General features: G+C 42.6%; 1 protein-coding gene across 5 annotated transcripts in view; it reads left to right on the top strand.

The window, feature by feature from the left end:
- FAM13C (family with sequence similarity 13 member C) overlaps positions 1-20,373 on the top strand; it is a 220,291-nt gene that overhangs the window by 138,461 nt on the left and 61,457 nt on the right. For all 5 annotated transcript variants that reach the window (XM_043550246.1, XM_043550247.1, XM_037904807.2 and 2 more), the window contains one exon: positions 6,575-6,696. In XM_043550246.1, the coding sequence (XP_043406181.1) occupies positions 6,575-6,696 (122 nt within the window). The remainder of the gene's footprint in view (positions 1-6,574; positions 6,697-20,373) is intronic.

Genomic DNA, 20,373 nt, shown 5'->3' with positions numbered 1-20,373 from the left:
AAATTATCATCTTCTGTTTAAAATCTATACATGTTTTTCTGTAAGGGTATGAAGACCTCACATAAACCCCACCTACCAGAAAGCCTAAGGGGCGGGCAGAGTGGCATCACAACCTATCCTCCCTTAATGCGAATCCATTCTAGGGAATATGGGCAGGGGCATCAAGCACAGGGAGGTGAGTTTACATCTCCATCAAACAGTTTGAGTGCATCAGGGAGAAGGCTCAGGGGAGACTTGATCAGACTATAAGAACCTACACAGGGAGCAGAAATTTGACAATACAGGGCTCTTCAATCTCTCAGACAAAGGTGTAACAAGAACCAAAGGCTGGGAGTTGAACCTAGACAAATTCAGACTGGAAATAAAGTGCATTAATGGAGAGGGTAATTAACTATTGGAGAAACCTACCCAGGGTTGTGGTGGATTCTTTATATCTGGAAATTTTTAAATCAAGATTGAAAATTTTTCTAAAAGATATGCTCTAGCTCAAGCACAGCTGTTGGATTTGAAACAGGAATTAATACAGGAAAGTCCTATGGCCAGATTTCAGCAGGAGGTCAGAGTAGATCATCACAATGGTCCTTTCTGGCCTTAAAATCTGTGGATCTATAAATGGTTCCTATGGTCTATATCTGTTTTGTTTCCCGGAGCCACTTTAGTGATTCTGAAGTATTAATCTACTATAAATCAAATGTTATGGGCCATTGGAATACCAAAATCAAGTATGTACAGTATATAGTCTGGAGAGACAATATAAGAAGTGAGGTTTTGGAATTCAAAGTCTGCTTTTCTTGATTAATCCCCTTCCTCTGTAGCTCATTTTTGATTCACATTAACATGAATTTGGATTATGAAATGATTCACCTTTAAATTCTTTACTGATTCTGAGCTCACCAGCTAATAAGTAGAGCAAATAAGTCCTATTTCTCAGTCTAATCGCCAGGGTGAAGGACTAAGAAAAGTAAATGGTAACTTGACACAAATCCCAAGAGACAGAAATGCAGATGCTACATGAAATTTGGTACTTTGGTATAAATTAAATGGAAAAAATACATTAATGCAAAAGCACCTCTATTAATTCAACATTAAAGTTATGGTTTTAAACACACAAGAGTCAGAGAACTGAGTAATGGAGCTATGTCAATATACACCAGCTGTGGGTGGCTTAGGCATGAAATTCTCACCAAGGTTTTAACTCTGCAACCATGCATAGATATATTTTTAATAGCATCTTTCATGACTTGATCATAGCTACTGATCAGTGAGGTAAAAAGAAAACTGGGTGCTCTGAGAAGCAGAGAGCATGTGGTTTCTGTCTCCGGCCAACCTTTTCTATGGGCAGGGCACCCTGCCTGTGGCCTTCTAGGACTTGCATGAAGTAAAAATGTTGCTGGAAGGAGTCCAGGGTGATCCTTGCATTGTCGTGCACCCCCAACATTTTCATTGTTTGATTTCCATATAAACCAGTTGCAGCGATTTGTAACTTTTTAAAGGCAATACTATAATGATACCTATTTCTTATCCTGTTTGGAGTGGCTTGCATCCCATGGGAGTTGCCAGCTTGGAGCAGTCCCACATTCAGGACTCAGAGCGAGCAACTGCAATTGTGCAAGGTCTCTAAGTGGGAAGGAAGGAAGGCCTCAGCAATCTCCTGCTTTGTGTACGGTACCTGTGCATGGGCCAGGAGTTCTTTGCTCTTTGGGCTAGGAGTTCTTTGGTGTTCTCACCTTTTAAAGAGCAAAGAGTACTTTAACAGAGTACCATGTAGGCACGATGTTGCTAGTGTTAAATTCACCACAAGAATGCAATTAAATAAGTGAAGGTGGTATTCACTACTGATTCCTTAAATGAGCTGATGAGGATGAGGCAAATGAGTTGAAAGGTTCAGAAAACACCAAGATGCACTATTTTATGCATCCATTAACCTTTTAAGGACCACCTCCAGTGCCTGGCTGTTTTTATCTTACCACCTGTGACATTGGTCTGGGTGATCCCCAAAATAAGAGGCCTTCTGTCACGGCCTGCCCTGTAACCTTGGGTGTGTTAATGCTGTGCCGCTATGGATCAGATCCCTGACATCAGCAGCAAAAAAGACTCACTCTGAGATATACTCTCCTCATAATTTGCACACCAGAGACCTGCTTGGGGTAAAAAAACCACAAACCCTAAAAGCTTATTTGAGAGAAAAAAATCATAGATTCAAAGATGAAATAGCAGGGGAAGCAAACATACAGGTTGCACAGAAAATAAACATAAAGACACAACCTCAGGCTTTACACCTCTATATTAGGTAAAATCTCTTCTCTAATACAAGTTACCTATTGCCTTTGAACAGTTTCCCAGCGTACCCCCTAATGTATAGAGGGGATACAGCATTTTACAGGCTCCTGCCTGACTGCCGACCACCCCACTGTGAGATGGAGCTGAATGTTACAGTACAAATTATGAGCACCATTTATATATTCATAATATTTTAAATTCATAACCACAGTCTGTAAACATATCTCATAATGATTGTCAAGTTCAGAACATTACCTGCTTTCATAAAAGGTCTTAGTTGACATATATTTATAGCACAATGACATTGTATACGATCAGTTGATTCAACTGCTTTTTGGGGGAGGGGGGTTTCAAACTGCCTGTTCTCCCCATGGGGTGTCTGGACCCTGACTGACACTTAGCCATGACACCTTGTGCTTTGATACTATCAGATTTCATAAGTCAAAGAAAGTGGGTCCAGTTCAAGATTTGGATGGGAGATCTGTGTTAAATTGTACATATGGTTCAGCAGAAGACATTCTTCCCTCCAGGTCTGTACAAAACAGCCTCAGCATAATAGCAGGAGGGACACTGAACTATCAGAGATGCTCTCTTTCAGGTGAAATGTAAAATCGAGGTCCTGAACACATGTGGTTTATAAGTAGCCAATTGCATCTTTCTAAGAATATTGTACATCATTTTAGGATTATGGTGTAACCCTAACAGAAACAAACTTGATTTTTAGGCAATTTTGTACCAGAATTGTGCTTTTGTAGTGCAACAAAATCCAACCTTTGTGTGTCAAGGGCATCCAATAGTATTATATTTCATTGTAATGTATTTGTTTCTCCTTATCTTTGGGTTAAGATTTATGAATGTTGCGTGTGGTAAATGGCATGTGAAAAAGAGAAATCTCTGGTCACTGCCGAGAAGACACAGTGCTGTGTAATCACTACTGTGGTATTTGCTGTACACTTGACACACTATTCAGGCAACCAGAAATATCATTCTTCTTAAAAAACCTGAAGATAAATCAGTTTGGGATATTCCTTTTTCCTTCCATGAGCTAAAACTTCTGGAAGAGACACACAAAACATCCTGATATGCTGGGTCCCCATTCTGCCAGTGCTTTTTAATTACTGGGTAAAAATGAAATAAATTCTAAAAAATAAATGTGTACATGTTTAAGTGAATTAAGTTGGGTTTCTGTTGCCTTTCAATTCATTGCCCCAGTCACAACAAACTGAAACTGATGGTGGTGGTACCAGGAAGTCCAAGAGAAGATTGCATGGCTGAGGGTTGCTTATGAGAGAAAGGGAAGCCCTTTACAATTATACAAGGGGACAGATTTTGCTCTTCTTTACAAAGGATCTTCCCCATGTGCTGAACTCTTATGGTCCAACTCAGCTTTGGAAGGTTGAACTAGCTAATCTAGTGGTGGAGCATAGACAGTGGAGGACAGAGGGTTTTGTGACTTCACTGGAACTTAGGAGATGTCTGTATAAGTGCAAATTCTGCTACAGACTTACTGCATGACCTTGGGCAAGTCACTAACTCTCACCAGGCCTCAGTTCCCCTTACGTAAAATGGTGATGATAATACTTCCTTTCTTCCACACTTTCTCTTGTCTATGTAGATGGTAATCTCTTCGGGGCAGGGACTGTTTCTCACTACGTTTATGTACAGCATCTAGCACAATACAGTCCTTGTCTCATCTGGGGCCTCTCACTGCTGTTGTAACACAAATAATAGTAAAATGCCTATTCTGCCCAAGGACTACAAAACATCCCAAGGTTTGGGGGTAAATCGAGTCAGCTGAACTGGTTCAGCCTGCTTTTACCTTGAGCTTTAATTAAAACAGTTGTGTTGACCTATTCTGTCTCCAAGAGTATATCATCATTTTATATAACCCAGGGAAAATCTTGTTTAGCTAATAATGGAAAAACTGGAACAGCTGCAAAAAGTGCCAGTCACTGTAATGTGGATCTCTGTTACCATTTTTGGATAAAATATTATCCATTCAATGCTAAACTAAATTAAATAAATACAGGGGGATCTATGTCATAAAGCTCTGAAGGACATTTTTTTAAAAAAGGAAACTAACAAACAAGGTTTCTTAGTAACACCATGAAAGTCAAGTAGCATATTATCTTGCCCAGAACAAATGGTAGTTGGCATGCACCAAAGCCGTCTTATACATGAATCAAAAATATTGTTACAGTGTCCTAGGCTGCTGCAGTAAACATAGTGGCAGTAGATCTTGCAGGTTCTGAATGATCACTTCTTGGACTTGAGGTTCTATCCTGAAGTACAAACCACAAGTATAATCTCTTCTTATTAGCAACTTGAGGCCTGATTCCTGTCCCACTTACTCCACTCTGAATCAGGAATAACTCAATTGAACTCATCCCTCAACATAAAAAACTTCAAAGGGACATCCACTGAGAGTATCTCCTAAGCAGAGACATTTTAGAAATTGCCTTAAATTCTGTACTTTTTGAATAGGCAGCAGTGTGAACAGAAATGTGTTCATGTAAAGATGGGTTCCCAATATAGTGCACATTTAAACAAACCTCATGGGTAGTGTGTCAGACACAGGACAGACAGAGAAGCAAATGAAAACAGGCATTTTTGCTGTTAAAGCAGTAGGGGTCTCTGAGGTATATGAACCCTACATGGCAACCACCAAAAATAGGTTGATGACAGTGCTACATTTGTAATGAAAGAGTTGCTGGGACTCCAGCAGTTTTTTTTTACTTTTATAACTGATGAGGCAAGCCTAGAGGTGCCAAGACTCCTGGCTCAGACCTGGAACAAATTAAGCACTGGTTGATGGACAGAGTGTCTACCTCCACTCCTGTGACTAATTGCCTGAGTAGCAACAGCTGGAGTGAAAGCCTTCCACCCAGGCAGAAGGAATCAGCTGACAGAGAGGCTGAGGAGTACCCTGAGAAACTTCTCAGCAAGGGCTGGCAATGAACCACCTAAGGTACAGACCCAGCAACCCCCGCAGAGGGTAGGGTGAGATTGCTGGGAATAGCAGCTAGGTGGATTTCTTTCCCTCCACCCTACAAGGTAGGGGAAAGGGTTGGACTTAGAGGCCTATGTAGTCAGGCCCTTAGCTTAGGACAGGGAGCTAAAGAATAGCCAACATTGGCCAGAAAACTAGGAGAACAAGGTCTTAAAGGGCCAGAGCACCTTTTCGTTACTCCTGGACAGAGAGAAGGGGGCTTCATTCTGTAAACTCTTCCATGAGTAGTCTCACTGAAGTCATTCAGTGGATTTCTAGGGTTGGGCCCTGAAACAGCAGCAAAATAAAATACTTTAGCAGTGGAAACAAACATGTTACTGTGCAAAGTACATTTATTTTCAGATTTCTAAATTGCTAGCATAATAATGGAGAAGAAAAATAATAATGAAGAAGAAAAAATTTATTTGCCCTTTTAAATTTTCAGAACACTGTATCAACTTACTAATCTTTATAACACCCCTGTGTGATAGGGAGGTGGTATTACCCCATTTTACACATAACAAAACTGAGGCAGAGACTGTTTGAGTGACTAATTCAAGTCCACAGGGCTAGGTATTGAGACCCTGAGCTAAAATTCAAGCCTTCCTAATTCCCAGTCCTGGATTCCATTCACGAAACCAACCTGGCTTCCCCCCCCCCCACACACACACCATCCCCATGGCAAGGTGACTGAATCAACAGATTCCGTCCCACGCACCTTCCCTCACTCTAAAGTAAGATTTTTATTAGTAAATTAATAATAATATTAACATGCCTGAAAAAATCAGTTGCAAATTTGGAAGCTGATCCTACAAACCCTTACTCATATGAACCAAGATTACTTTTGTGAGTCAGAGTTTTCAAGATGGGGCCCATACTAGAAATCTTTCTCGTTGAATTGATTCTGATTGAATGATCTGGAATCAAATATAAATATTTATAGATAAACATATTGAGCAGTAAGTGTAGGACACACATTGATGTCTGCTGTCTAAATAATGAATGAATAGAAACAGAAGATTTGTCCCATTGGTTCTTTTTGTACACAATCTGCTTTCAGAAAACATTGTACAATGAAGAATGACAGTGCTTTGGGACCTTTTAATAGTTATTGCTATCCATTTGTTATTACCATAGTCAGGGGAATAACTCTTTAAAAAATCAGTATAGAGCATTCTCTCCCCCCTACCCCCCGCCCCATGAGCTTTGTTTCCTACAGCTGTTTTTGTGTTTTGTTTTTTTTTAAAGCAAAATGTTCACATCAGCCAGGCCTGTGCTGACAGGGTGCTCTGTTGGTTTCTGCAGGAGAAGGAGAATGTATTGCCAGGATTCTCAGAATGTCAGGGGAAAACAGGAATGTCTGCTAATGACTACACCCAGAACGTGGCTTTCAGATGCCAGGAAACAGTCGTAAACCTTCAACCAAGGTAGGCTTTAACTGCAAGAAATGCCAATGTGTATGCTGCCTGCTGTATAAAATATTCAAGTTCCTGACTTTCATTGGCAGTTGTATTCTTTATTTAGAGTCCTAGAGCTGTTCACAGATAGTAAAGCGGATGGAGATAACATACTTCTTTAACTTTCCAAGCAAGATGAACGTCTTTTCCCTCATCTTAATTCAGAACTTTCAATTCCCTTGGGCCAGTTTCAGAAACATCCTGTCACTTTCCCCTCCTCCCTTGCCTCACTGATTCTCAGATCTATATTTCTACTGAGAAGTCAGGGAATGGCAAGCGCAGGCATAGTTTTGATACTATGATTCACTTAGGGATAAATCAGGCCCTGAATGCAGTGGAATCAGTCTAGTTCCATCAGGGAGGGGTCCCATGCAGTACAGTCCCACCCCCTGTTCACCTCAGAGCTCAATGAGGATTCCTTGGGCCCTACACAAGAGGTGTTTGCAGTGCAGGGGACTACACAGATTCATGACCTAACTCGCCCCCATTTAATGGGGCACAGCAGTTTGGGAGCTACTGTAGCCAAAGATCCATAGCAGCTATGAAGCCGCCTAGAGGAAGGACTCCTTTCTGTTTCAGCCTACATAGCCTCCCCAGTGTCCAATGTGTTCACGTAGATTATGTCACAAGGAGAAGATTTGGCCCTTATTGACAGGATTGGATTCAGTGTTGAAGATTACACTGTGCTGAGTCTGCAGTTCTTGGGTCACCACTTTAAAAATCAGTCTGAAACACCAGATCTCTTACAGGATGGCTCAGTACCACTAAGCTGGATATAATGGTTCTCTTGGGTGAAAGTAAGAGGGACTGTCTTGTATATTTTCTTTTTTCACTGTCTCAAGTGGCACCCTGCGTTTAGTACTTTTAGTGCCTGAATCAGGAGACAGTACCAACCCCAGTCACTCTGAAGTCCCTAGTGCCAACTGTTCATAAAAACACGCTGAGTAGTGTCCCTACTGCATCTTGCTGGAGAATATTATCCAATCTATGCAAGGGGCCAAGTGGCAAGAGGAGTCAGGAAAACAATCACTTTTTAGAGGGCCTGTAGGAGCAGCTTTCTTCCCCAGAGTGCTGGATGGGTCAGGGGACAGCTCATGGAAATATATAGTGCTTTTCCCTTCTCAGGCACTGGTTCAAATTGGGACTAGGTTAGTAGTGACAATTCTAGTCTAATGGCAGTTTGGTGCTTTATGTGAAATAAGCTGATTGCCTTCAGTTATGTTTTTTAGTAGGCAACCATCCCAAATGACACTAATTCACACTCTTGGGCGCAGTCTTAATAGAGTAGCCGAGGATTTAATTGGCTTTCAAAGTGAACTGCTTTCAGCCTCTACTGCTGGTATCCCCAGTATAAGTTGATGCACAGTAATGTGGGCTAGATCCATTCAGGCTTCTGCTGGTCTAATACCTGAGGGAGGGCACTAATAAATTATCCAAGGGACAGTGGTGCAAAAATGCTGCAACTGGCTTATGGCAGGGTGGACGTAGAGGGCTAGCGCGGGCTAAAAGGTGAGTGCTGCTGGTCATGGGAGTATGTGATCGTGACAGAAATCAGGGAGGGTGCTGATGCCAGCAGTACACCCTGGCATAGGCCTGGATCTCAAAGCTGTTTAGGTGGCTAAATGCCATTGATTTCAATGGGTGTTAGATAGCTAAATACATTTGAGGATCTGGGCCACAGTTCCCCTGGCAGGAAGCTGCTGGTTGCCTTCACTGTGCTAGAAGGAGGAACTCACTGAGGTTAGTCGCTAGAAGGAGGAACTCACTGAGGTGAGTTCTTGGGACTTACCTATCAGAGGAAGGTGTAATTCATAGCTCCCTGTACTACATTAAGTGAATCTGTCTCCTGGTATCTAACTTGTATAAGTTTTGCGAACTCATGTTCAATCTCCCAATCTGAACCAGTGTCTTAAGAGTTGAAAACTACTATGCATTTTCATTAGGTGTGCCCTGACCCATGTCCTAGGTAGCTAAACGACGCTTAGGAAGTTTTCTCTGACACAGAAGCTTAAATGAACATACCATAAGGCAGCAAGGCTAAGAAAATGACTTGTTATGGTCATTCCTCTTGTTAAAGTTTACTTAAAATACTGAGCACAATGGCATCCCTCATTTCAGAATTCAGATACTTATAGCACAGCATTTCTAAAACTGGGGTGCGTGGACCCCTGGGCTGTGGCTCCTAGGTGGGGGGGCAGAGGGGTCTCTGCACACTGCCCCTGCGCACAGGCACCCCCCCCCCCTGCAACTCCCATTGGCCACAGTTCCTGGCCAATGGGAGCTGCAGAGTCAGCACTCAGGGCGGGGGCAGCACGCCCCCCTCCCCCTCCCCCCCACCTAGGAGCCACAGCCAGAGGAATGTGCCAGTTGCTTTCAGGAGCATCCTGAGGTAAGCCCCTCACCCCCTCCCACAACCCAACCCCCCTGCCCCAGCCCAGAGCCTGCACCCAAACTCCCTCCCAGAGCCCACATCCCCTCCTGAACTCAAACCCTTCCCCAGCCTGGTGAAAGTGAGTGAGGGTGGAGGAGAGGGAGCGACGGGGGGGGCAATGGAGTGAGCAGGGGTGGGGACTCGGAGAAGGGGCAAGGCAGGGGCGTGGCCCCAGGGAAGGAGTGCAGAAGGGGCCAGGCAAGGGCTGGTGCAGGCGGTTGGTGGTCCCTGAAAAATTTTAAATCAAAATGTGGGTCCTCGGTTTGCTAAAGTTTGACAACCGCTTAATATAGCCAATATTTATAGCTGAAGGCAATTACTCAACCAGTTCTGGATGGGATGAAGGAGGGGTCTTGAGATTAAGGCACAGGACAGGGGGTGAGGAGGTGCTGGCTAACTATGGCCCAGACTTTCTGTGTGTCCTTGAGCAAATCATTTACTTCCTTTGTGTCTCATCTTTTCTATCTGTAAAATGGGGATATTAATACTTACTTTCCCAACTTGCAGTGATGTTATGAGGCTAGCCTCTTTAATGTTTGTGGGCAGGCTGAGGTCCTTGGTCTGAAGGTGCTGTAGAAATTCTTATTTACTTTGTTCTTCTAAGAAGATTCCCTTTATGGATGTGATATCATAGCTGTTCTTTAAAAAAAGATGTTAAAGTGAGAAATGGTAATTGCGGGCAGAGCCGATAGCACTGCCTCTAGTTGTTTGCGTAACACTTTCCACTACAGTAAAACCCCTATTTTATTAATTAACTGGGAATTGAGGTGTTCATAAAATTAAACATCTCAAAATTACAGTATGTATCATGTGTAAGTTAATTTAATATAATGATAATGTGTATATTTCTTACCATTCAATGAATACATAGTGTGCCTATTACAATCTTGCTAATGGATTGCACTACATCAAACAGTACTATACATACATACCGTGCTGTTAGTGTCCCTGTAGTCATTGGTGAAATAAATTACTGACGGTCAGTACACGCATGCTCTGAGTGTGTGGCACTTCTGCTCACTGCTTAAGCACATACACATGTACTTTGTAGATCAAGAGATAAAAATGGTTTATCTAACGAGTCGTTCATAAAATGAGAGTTCTACTATTTAAGATCCTGTTTTCAATTGTTTATAACTTTGAAAAACGTGAAGCATCTGGGCTGAAATATTCCATCGTGGATGGTTGTTCCAGGCCGAAGAAAAGGTGGTGGGTTTTTGTTTGTTTTAACTTTCAACAAAATCGGTTCAGCTATTTCTGAGAATGAGGCTAAATGAAAATATATTGTATTTGCCAATGTTAAAAAATTCGTACAGCTGTTTTGTCGAGAAGCTCTACGGTAGTGCCAGCTCTTGCAGTTTACTGCAAGTCTTGTGATATTAGGTGATTTTTCTTAACGTCTCAGATCCTGGAGTCAAGTGATTACATCAGGGATTGTTTTTTATTCTGTGCGTGTGCAGAGCTTCACACAATTTGGTCAAGGTGCATAACTAGGGCTCCGAGGCACTATGTTAGTACAAATAAATAATAATAAAAAGAACCCCAACTTTCGTAGTAGTATTTTTAAATCTCATATTTTTAAAACCAGTCTCATGATTTTTTGGGACCTGACCCGTTTTTTTTTTTTGGATACTCAGGATTGGCAATACTAGCTGTAGCATGTCCACGCTTTGGATCAGTGTTTTGAGATTTGGCAGATGGGTCACCCTGGAGTCAAGAGAGTTGCCTTTTGTTGTCCCTGTGAAAATCCATCCAACTTCGCTGAATTATAAATCTCTGAAAATCACTGTTTGTACATGTACAATAAAGATTTATTAGAGGCAGGCAACAACATTATCTGAACATGCTGTTTCCACTGAGCATGCTCCATCCTTGTAGAGCTCACAGAGTATAATCTAGCCAAGGGCTGAGTAGGACTTTTCCCATAAGTGTTCATTCTGGTAGCCACGTCCACCCTGATACTGGGCACCAGAACTAGGAGTAGGAATACTCTCTCTCTCCTGTGCTCTCAGTGCTCCCTATGTTGGCACCCAGGCAGTTTGGAGGAGGAAGCTGCCTGTCTGAAATGCAGTAGCGTGAGGAGTAGGGTGGGAAGAGGGGGAGAAGGACAAGTAAGGGGAAGAAGCAGAAGGGGAATGGGACGGGCAGAGAGGGACATGGTCCTGCAGGAGGAAATAGGAGTATGACATATGCATTATGATATGGTCTTTGATTGTATGGTCACACTGTTTTTTCCCAGGTAAATGGGATTTAATGGAATTCAGTTCAGCTACCCCTTATAAAGCCCTCTCCTTCAACTCTTTCTACCTGATCCATATTAAACCTCACTCACTCTTTGAAACTACTGTTCCCCAACAACCCTCTTAACTGTGTTGATCCTATTGCAAGTTCTCAGAAGCTCTTCAGTCTCTGTTGTGCTTTAGATGGCTTTTCTATTCCAGTTGCATATGCTCTGGGACTTCTTTGGTTAAAGTACCTATGAATGCATTTTGCACAAACGATCAGAGAAATTAATCCAGATAGTACAATAAGGCTTTAAGGACTCTGCTTTCCTGGTACTTTCCCTACCACTAATTGCTTCTTCGGTATCTTGCTCAGTGGAACTTCTTCCTCCTCCTTCTTCCTGTTACTTTCAAGGTCTTTTTCTGAGGTCTGTCATTAGCATTCTCCACGTCTTCCTCTAGACGCTGTCCTTTGACATGCATACCTGTTTGTAAAGCTTTAACCAATATCCTTACATTGACACTCCTAGATCTGTCTCTCCAGATGTGACCACTCCCCTCTCTTATGACTCAGATCACTGTTATCTCCCCTCCGCAGCTTAATTCCTTACTTGTTTCCTTTCCTTCTCCTATTCTCTACTCTTAGCCTAAGCTTCTCCTCTCTATATTTCTTTTGTGTCCTTCTCTCTTACCTGCTTTTGTTCCTTCTTTCATGCAGTTTCCTATGCCTGGTAACCTCCTTTCTTCACCTGTCTATAGGGTTGCCAATTTTCTACTTGCACAAAACCAAGTACCCTTGCCTTGCCCCCTCCCCCTCTTCCAAGCCCCCCCCCCCCCCCCCCCGAGAGGCCCTGCCCCATTCACTTCATCGCCCCCTTCCTCTGTCGCTCACTCTCCTCATCCTCATTCACTCATTTTCACCAGGCTGAGGCAGGGGGTTGGGGTGCAGGAGAGGGTGATGGCACCAGCTGGGGGTATGGGCTCTGTGGTGGGGCCGGGAATGAGGGATTTGAGGTGCAGGAGGGGGCTCCGGAGTATGGGAGGGAGCTCTGGGCTGAGGCAGGAAGTTGGGGTGTGGGAGGGGGTATTGGCTCTGGGCTTGGGGTGTGTGGGTTCTGGGATGGGGCCAGAAATGAGGGGTTTAGGGTATGGGATGGGGCTCTGGGATGGAGCAGGGGGTTGGGGTGCAGGGGTGTGTGTGAGGGCTCCGGCTGGGAGTGCAGGCTCTGGGGTAGGGCTGGGGATGAGGGGGTTGGGGTGCAGGAGGGTGTTCTGGGCTGGGATCAAGGGGTTCAGAGGGTAGGAAGGGGATCAGGGCTGTGGGAGGGGGTCAGGGGTGTAGGCTCCAGGTGGCGCTCACCTCAGGCAGCTCCTGGAAGCAGTGGCATGTCCCCCGTTTGGCTCCTACATGGAGGTGCGGCCAGGCCGCTCTGTGCAGTGCCCCGTCTGCAGGTGCCACCCCCGCATCTCCCATTGGCAATGGTTCCCGGCCAGTGGGAGCTACGGAGCTGGAGCCTGGGGTGGGGACAGCGCGCGGAGCCCTCTGGCTGCCCCTATACATAGGAGCCAGATGGGGGCCGTGCCGCTGCTTCCGGGAGCTGTGCGGAGGCCACAGCAGGCAGGGAGCCTGCCTTAGCCCTGCTGCGCCGCTGACTGGACTTTGAACGGCCCAGTCAGTGGTGCTGACCAGAGCTGCCAGGGTCCCTTATTGACCAGGCATTCTTGTAGAAAACCAGACACCTGGCAGTCCCACCTGTCTACTGTCTTCCACTAAATCCTTTCTCAAAAATCTTGTTTTATATAAAGCTATGTAAACATTGTGATATATGCACTTCTTATCTAAATGACTCCATGATCTTATTGCCTTTACCCTTATCCTTCCTCCACTCCCCAGTGTATGTCATCTCTTAATTTTTGCACTAAATTAGTCCTTGATCATGCAATAGGAATCACCCAGGAGGACACTTACACTTGCATGTTCACAGTTCCAAGACCAAGAGCCTTAGTTTATAAACTCTTTGGAGGAAGAACTAGGGGTGAGATCTGTGCTGCATCTCTGAGCAACCCTGAGAAGTGGCTTTTAGCCACCTTTGCAGCTCTGCAATCATGGGCTGCTCCAGGAGCTGAGAGGCCTCCAGTATAATTAAGATCGCGCTTAGGTCCTGTTCAGGCTATGGCAGACTCCCTAGAATCTCTTGCAGTTCTGCCTAGAATCATCACAGCACTGTACTCTGTGGTCCCAGCCTGATATGCCCCTCCCTCCTCCAGTCCCACCCCCAGCACACCCACAATGGCAGGGCTTGTGAGAGGGTCCTCAGAGAAGGCAGACTTATGACTTCTTTAGCTCGTACTGGGAAATCCTCCCCAGCAAGTCCTGGGGTTTGAGGGCCCCTTTACACTGCTCTGACTCTTTTAGTAAAGGGGCCAGAGCAGGGGTGAGAATCTCACTCTGAGTCTTCATCTGTTTTGTTAAGCAGCATGCATATCTATGATGTTATATAAATAATATGGTCATGTAGCACAAGCGGGCTTAAAAACAATGACACTACCAACAGGAATGCTATAAACAAGTCATGGTAAGGAACAGTGGTCTGGACTGGTGATTGACTGATGTTATAGCCATAATAGCACTGTGAGTCAGGGAAAGTATTGTTGGATTGTATTACATTGCTTTGAGGGAATCAATTATAAATTACACTGCAGTTCTCTAAAATCCACTGCTGTGGATTAGATTGTCAGAGACAAAATTGCCAGAGTTAAATTTCCTTTTTGAGTCTTTGTTTGAGGACATTCATTTATCCATGGGTAGAGGAAGAGGCAATTCCAAGTGTCTGCAAATAGGTTGGGTGTTTGATGGAGGTATAGTCCCTGCTCATCTGAAAATACCTGGTGCTTTCTGCTTGCAGTATTTTCATCATTGCATTATCATCATTAGCAGAAAAGAGGTGGAACACCTTTGCTTGTGCAGGGTTGTCAACCTAAACAATCTGACTGAAAATATAAAAAACGGACATCAAATTTATAAATAACTAATTGAAACACATTGCAAATTCTGCCTCACAAAAATGAGCTGCATGTAATAAACACCAAACTAGGAGATATCCCTTTTCCAGCATTATTTACTCATTCTTTAGTCAAAATTCAAGAGGATTTCTGCCAGAGAGGAGAATGTTATCAGTGGTTCACAGTCATGCTGGAAGGGCATAATGAATGGGGTCCCACAGAGATCAGTTCAGGGTCTGGTTCTGTTCAATATCTTCATCAATGATTTAGATAATGGCATAGAGAGTACACTTATAAAGTTTGCAGATGATACCAAGCTGGGAGGGGTTGCAAGTGCTTTGGAGGATAGGATTAAAATTCAAAATGATCTGGAAAACTGGAGAAATGGTTTGAAGTAAATGGGATGAAATTCAAAAGACGAATTCAAAGTACTCCACTTAGGAAGGAACAATTAGTTGCACACATACAAAATGGGAAATGACTGCCTAGGAAGGAGTACTGTGGAAAGGGATCTGGGGGGTCATAGTGGACCACAAGCTAAATATGAGTCAACAGTGTAACGCTGTTGCCAAAAAAGCAAACATCCTTCTGGGATGTATTAGCAGGAGTGTTGTAAGCAAGATGCAAGAAGTAATTCTTCTGCTCTACTCTGCGCTGATTAGGCCTCAACTGGAGTATTGTGTCCAGTTCTGAGTGCCACATTTCAGGAAGGATATGGACAAATTGGAGAGAGTCCAGAGAAGAGCAACAAAAATGATTAAAGGTCTAGAAAACATGACCTATGAAGGAAGATTGAAAAAATTGGGTTTGTTTAATCTGGAGAAGAGAAGACTGAGAGGGGACATAACCGTTTTCAAGTATGTAAAAGGTTGTTACAAGGAAGAGGAAGAAAAATTGTTTTTCTTAACCTCTGATGATAGGACAAGAAGCAATGGGCTTAAATTGCAGCAAGGGAGGTTTAGGTTGGACATTAGGAAAAACTTCCGAGCTGGTTAAGCTCTGGAATAAATTGCCTAGGGAGGTGGTGGAATCTCCATCGTTGAAGATGTTTAAGAGCAGGTTGGACAAACACCTGTCAGGGATGGTCTAGATAATACTTAGTTCTGCCATGAGTGCAGGGGACTGGACTAGATGACCCCTTGAGGTTCCTTCCAGTTCTATGATTCTATGTTGAACGGGACCATAAGCAAGTGAGACTTGTGGCAGCTGTGCCAATATCCGTTCGGTGCACAGACAGGTAATGAAGTCCCAAGCAATTACCAAAGATGTTGAAGGTAACACAAACCACGCATAACGTCTAAAGATATAAAGAAGAGTGAAGTGTACATGATTAAGAATACCAAGCAGACCAGGGATCCCCAACTAGCTAAACAATTTTACTGTTCACTGGTTAGTTCACCAGCTTTTACGTCCTGGGCCTGATTCACCACTGCATTTCTTCCAGTTCTGCACTAGTGTAACTCCAAGTCAGGCCCATTGTCCATCAGTATTAAAATGTACTAGAGCATTTGTTTCAGGTTTATCGTTTTCACCATTTCCAAGTGCACAGTGATTCCAGCCCAGCACTCACTGTTTAAATGAACAACAGACAGATTTTAATAATTCCCAACTCAGTTTTTGCCAGGCTATTGGTGAAAAGAATGAATGCTTAGATAAAATGAAACTTCATGGGCTGTCCATCTGTTGGACCAGGAGATTTTCCTGTCACCTGGAGCATGGGCATGGAACCTCAGACTGAGGGCACCCATTTGCTTCCCATTGCTGGGAGACCATTGGACAGGCTGCTGTGCAGAAACCTTGGTGCTTTCATTCTCCTTATTTACAAGCACAGAATGGCACAAGAGTTGATGGTGTCTTGTGCTGTCTAGTATGGCTGTGCCACTAACGGTTCCTTTTGTTTGTTGAGTTTCTCCTTTATGTTGTATCAATTGTTTTCATTTTGAGTGGAGTTAAAAAGTCTAAAGAGTTCTGAATTGTAAATGTTTTTTCGTTACATATACTACTAGTCAATGGGTTGCAGATGCTCAACGCTTCTCAAAAATAGGCCATTTTTATTTAGATGCCTAAATATAGATTAAAGAGCCATCCAGATTTGAAAGTTTGGGCTCAGTCCCTGCTCAGTAGAGAAATCTAAATTCATCATGACACAACAAGTGAGGTTCATATACAGATAAGCAGTAGGAGGAACGGGAGAGGGATGATGGGGTGACAATAAGATCACCTGTTAGCCCATGTATGCATCTTGATGGTGTCTCTTCCTTTACTGGGTCCTTTCCTCCCACTCATTTCTCATAGGCAAGACAGCAGAGGGTGAGTTTTAGGAGGTATTTGAATGCAGCAAGAGAGGTGGTCTGGTGAACAGGTTTGAAGAGCGTATTCTAATTTAGAGTTTAGAGAAATGGTTAGGGTGATGGAGATGTACTATCCTGTTGTAGCCTTTGCATATTTGCTCAGTCTTCAGAGCTGTCTGTCCAGCATATTTCATGAGCATTAAAGTCACTTTAAAATATTAAACACCAACTGCCTTGAGGAAACTGGTGCACCCCCATTAAAATTGAGTTTCTAATACTGTTAGTAATTACATTGAATACTATTCTACCAGCCACAAATAATTAGATTTGGATTACTGTAGAGTGCAATCTGCATCTTGGGGAGATAAAATGTATAAGCCCTCCCTAGCAGCAAACGTTGGGATTAGGGGATTTCCTCTCCTTAACCAAAAGGATGGGAAAGCTGTTGTGTGAGCGCTGATGTACAGTCCCAAAAATGTGCTGTTAAAAATATTCTTCACTTATTAAATGTGATTGGCAGTGTTTTAAAAAATGGAGAGCAACTGTAGAGTTATGTGCTGCATTTCTCAAATATGAGGTGGCACTTTGTTCTTCCATTGTTTATTACACCCTCTTTTTCAAGCTAAATAATATTTCACTCCCTACGGACCTACAGTTCTTCTTATCCTAAAGAATGGGAAAAAAAACCTGGGAAAACTCCAGGCTTACCATGTATTTAAAAGATGTGACTGACTTGAGCAGTTTGGGTCTGTAGCTTGTGGATCATTACCACTTTGACCATGAAATGTTTCCTCTCCAGCCAAAGATGCCTCTCTTCTCAGAAGACAGTGGGTGTGTAACGACGGGTAAAACGTGAATAGGGTCTACATATGCCACTGCAGTTTACGAAGTAACTACTGCTACGCTGGCTGTGCTGCTTGCACACTAGAAATATACACAAGCAAGCTGTTTTAGGGAACGCACAAAGACTAATCCGAAGCTGCAGTGGGCCCTTGAAGAAGTAGCATCACGTCTAATATTTGAATTCAGATATATATTTTTTTAATCCATCAATCCAGAGAATTTGCTTCATTAGTCCTTATGCAATTTTTCAAATTTCTCCAGTGTTTACAGCATCTACAATTAAAAGTCTGATTTTATTTCAAAATATGACATTAAGAACGACTTCATGCATGATCTTTAATTCACCTCCTCTGGCCTTGTTCTTAAACAACTGCTCAGAGCTGTTACAAATTGACTCCACCCTGGTGCTGGTAGGAGCTGTATTTATTTTGATGTGTTTATCCTTTTTTTTTGGGTCATGCCCACAAACTTTGAAGATATTCCATATGGGCCTTATGTCATCTACACCATGGTGTAAACCAGGAGTATCTCTACTGAAATCAGTGGAGTTACACTCCTGTGAAGTGTAAATGAGATCACTGATCAAGCCCTTTAAATATTTACTCTGCCGCTTTATAAAATATGAAAAGTAGCAATAACACAGAGAATTATATTTTCTTATTTTTCATGACCTAGATTACCTGGAAGGCAGAGTTGTCTGAATTATTTAAAATTTCTGTTAGCACTTAAAGCAATTTTAATATGTCAGCTCAGATGGAAAATAAGGGTTTCATCCTGCTGCTTTTGAGGATAGTGGTTGCTTTGTAACTGATTTAAATGAGAGCAGGGACAGGCTCTAAGTTATTAAATTACATGTACTCTGTTGCCAGGTTACCATCAGTCAATTTGCATTTACCTAGCAGAGTTATTAAGCTTAATTGTAAAAAAGGACTATGGGGTGTTTTTAGCTCAACATGCACATGTAACTACCATTAATGTAAGTGGTCTTCACAGAGTGGAAAAAATATTTTGCTGGCTAGGGAAACTTCAGGAAACATCTAGTGTGTGTGAGGGTCTGAGGAACACAGCAGTGAGAGAGTATTAACTCCAGTATTATTTTGTACGATACAAACAGTGGAATGCAAGAACATCACACACCAAAAATGCAGACAATAATAGCAACTGAGACCGACAGATGATGCTTTAAGGGTGCTATAAAGTTTTTTTCCCCCATGAGCGTAAAATAACTGTGGGGCTCATTAGAGGTGGAGCCATGAGTGAGCTAGGCAGGTCAGCCAACACAGAGCCAATACAAACTTTATAGAAGTCCACACCACATCAGTTCCTCTCATGCTTCTTTTGTTTTTGACCTATGCCTGCATTTTCTGTTTGAGACATTATGGAAGCAATGGGGCAATTGGTATGAGAGTAGCTTGTTGAATTCACAAGTGCAACATTAAGTCAATAGGCCAAATGAATTTGTCTTGTGGGGGTACGGCTCCACAGATGTCCATGAAGTGGTGCTCACTTGTACCACTGGTTAACTTGCTCAATGTATCTACTGGCTTGAAATTTCTACAAGAATCTGTACACTATAGATATTTAGAATCATACAAGTTAGAGATGAGAGAGACCTTTTACGACTTCCAGTCCATCTCTATCTTCCTGTCAATACAAAATTGCTCCTTAGACTACACGTACTAATGTTTTATCCAGTCTAGTTCTAAATGTCCCAAGCATTGGGGATTCTCCACTTTCCTTGGGAGAGTATTCCATAGCCAAATACACCTCTACCCCGATATAACGCGACCTGATATAACACGAATTTGGATATAATGCGGTAAAGCAGCGCTCCGGGGGGTCGGGGCTGCACACTCTGGTGGATCAAAGCAAGTTCGATATAATGCGATAAGATTTTTTTGGCTCCCGAGGACAGCGTTATATGGGCGCAGAGGTGTATGTTTCACCATCAGGATACTTTCCCTGATATTCAGCCTACATTTTCCTGTTCTTTGTGAGATTCCTGTACCAATGTGAGATTTTGAAAGATAGCTACAGCACTCGACCCAAGGTTTAAGAATCTGAAGTGCCTTCCAAAATCTGAGAGGGATAAGCATGCTTTCAAAAGCCTTAAAAGAGCAACACTCCAATGAGAAAAATACTTTGAATTGTTATTGAGCGGAACTTGTCATCAGCATGGACGCATCTTCCCTGCAATGGTGTTTGAATCATGAAGGGACATATGAATCTTTAGCGCATCTGCTACATAAATATCTTGTGATGCTGCCTACAACAGTGCCATGCGAAGGCCTGTTCTCATTTTCAGGTAACATTGTAAACAAGAAGTGGGCAGCATTATCTACTGCAAATGTAAACAAACTTGTTTGTCTGAGGAATTGGCTGAACAAGAAGTAGGACTGAGTGGACTTGCAGGCTCTAAGCTTTACATTGTTTTGTTTTTGAATGCACTTATTTTTTGTACATAATTCTACATTTGTAAGTTCAACTTTCATGATAAAGAGATTGCACTACAGTGCTTGTATTAGGTGATTTGAAAAATACTATTTCTTTTGTTTTTTTACAGTGCAAGAACTTGTAATAAAAAATAAACATAAAGTGAATGCTGTGCACTTTGTATTCTGTGTTGTAATTGAAATCAATATATTTAAAAATGTAGCAAACATCAAAAATATTTAAATAAATGGTATTCTATTATTAACAGTGCAATTAATCACACAATTAATTTTTTAAATCGCTTGCTAGCCCTAATAATAATCAAGTTATTCTGGAAAGATTTATCTTTTATGACTCTGATCTAGCAAAATACTTAAACCTCGGCCTAACTTTAAGCATGTGAATTAAGCATATGAGTAGTCCC

The sequence above is a fragment of the Chelonia mydas genome, chromosome 7 (assembly GCF_015237465.2).
Source record: "Chelonia mydas isolate rCheMyd1 chromosome 7, rCheMyd1.pri.v2, whole genome shotgun sequence".
In the NCBI taxonomy this organism is placed as follows: domain Eukaryota; kingdom Metazoa; phylum Chordata; order Testudines; family Cheloniidae; genus Chelonia; species Chelonia mydas.
Note: the sequence above shows the minus strand (reverse complement) of the source record. Positions and strands in the feature narration are given on the sequence as shown.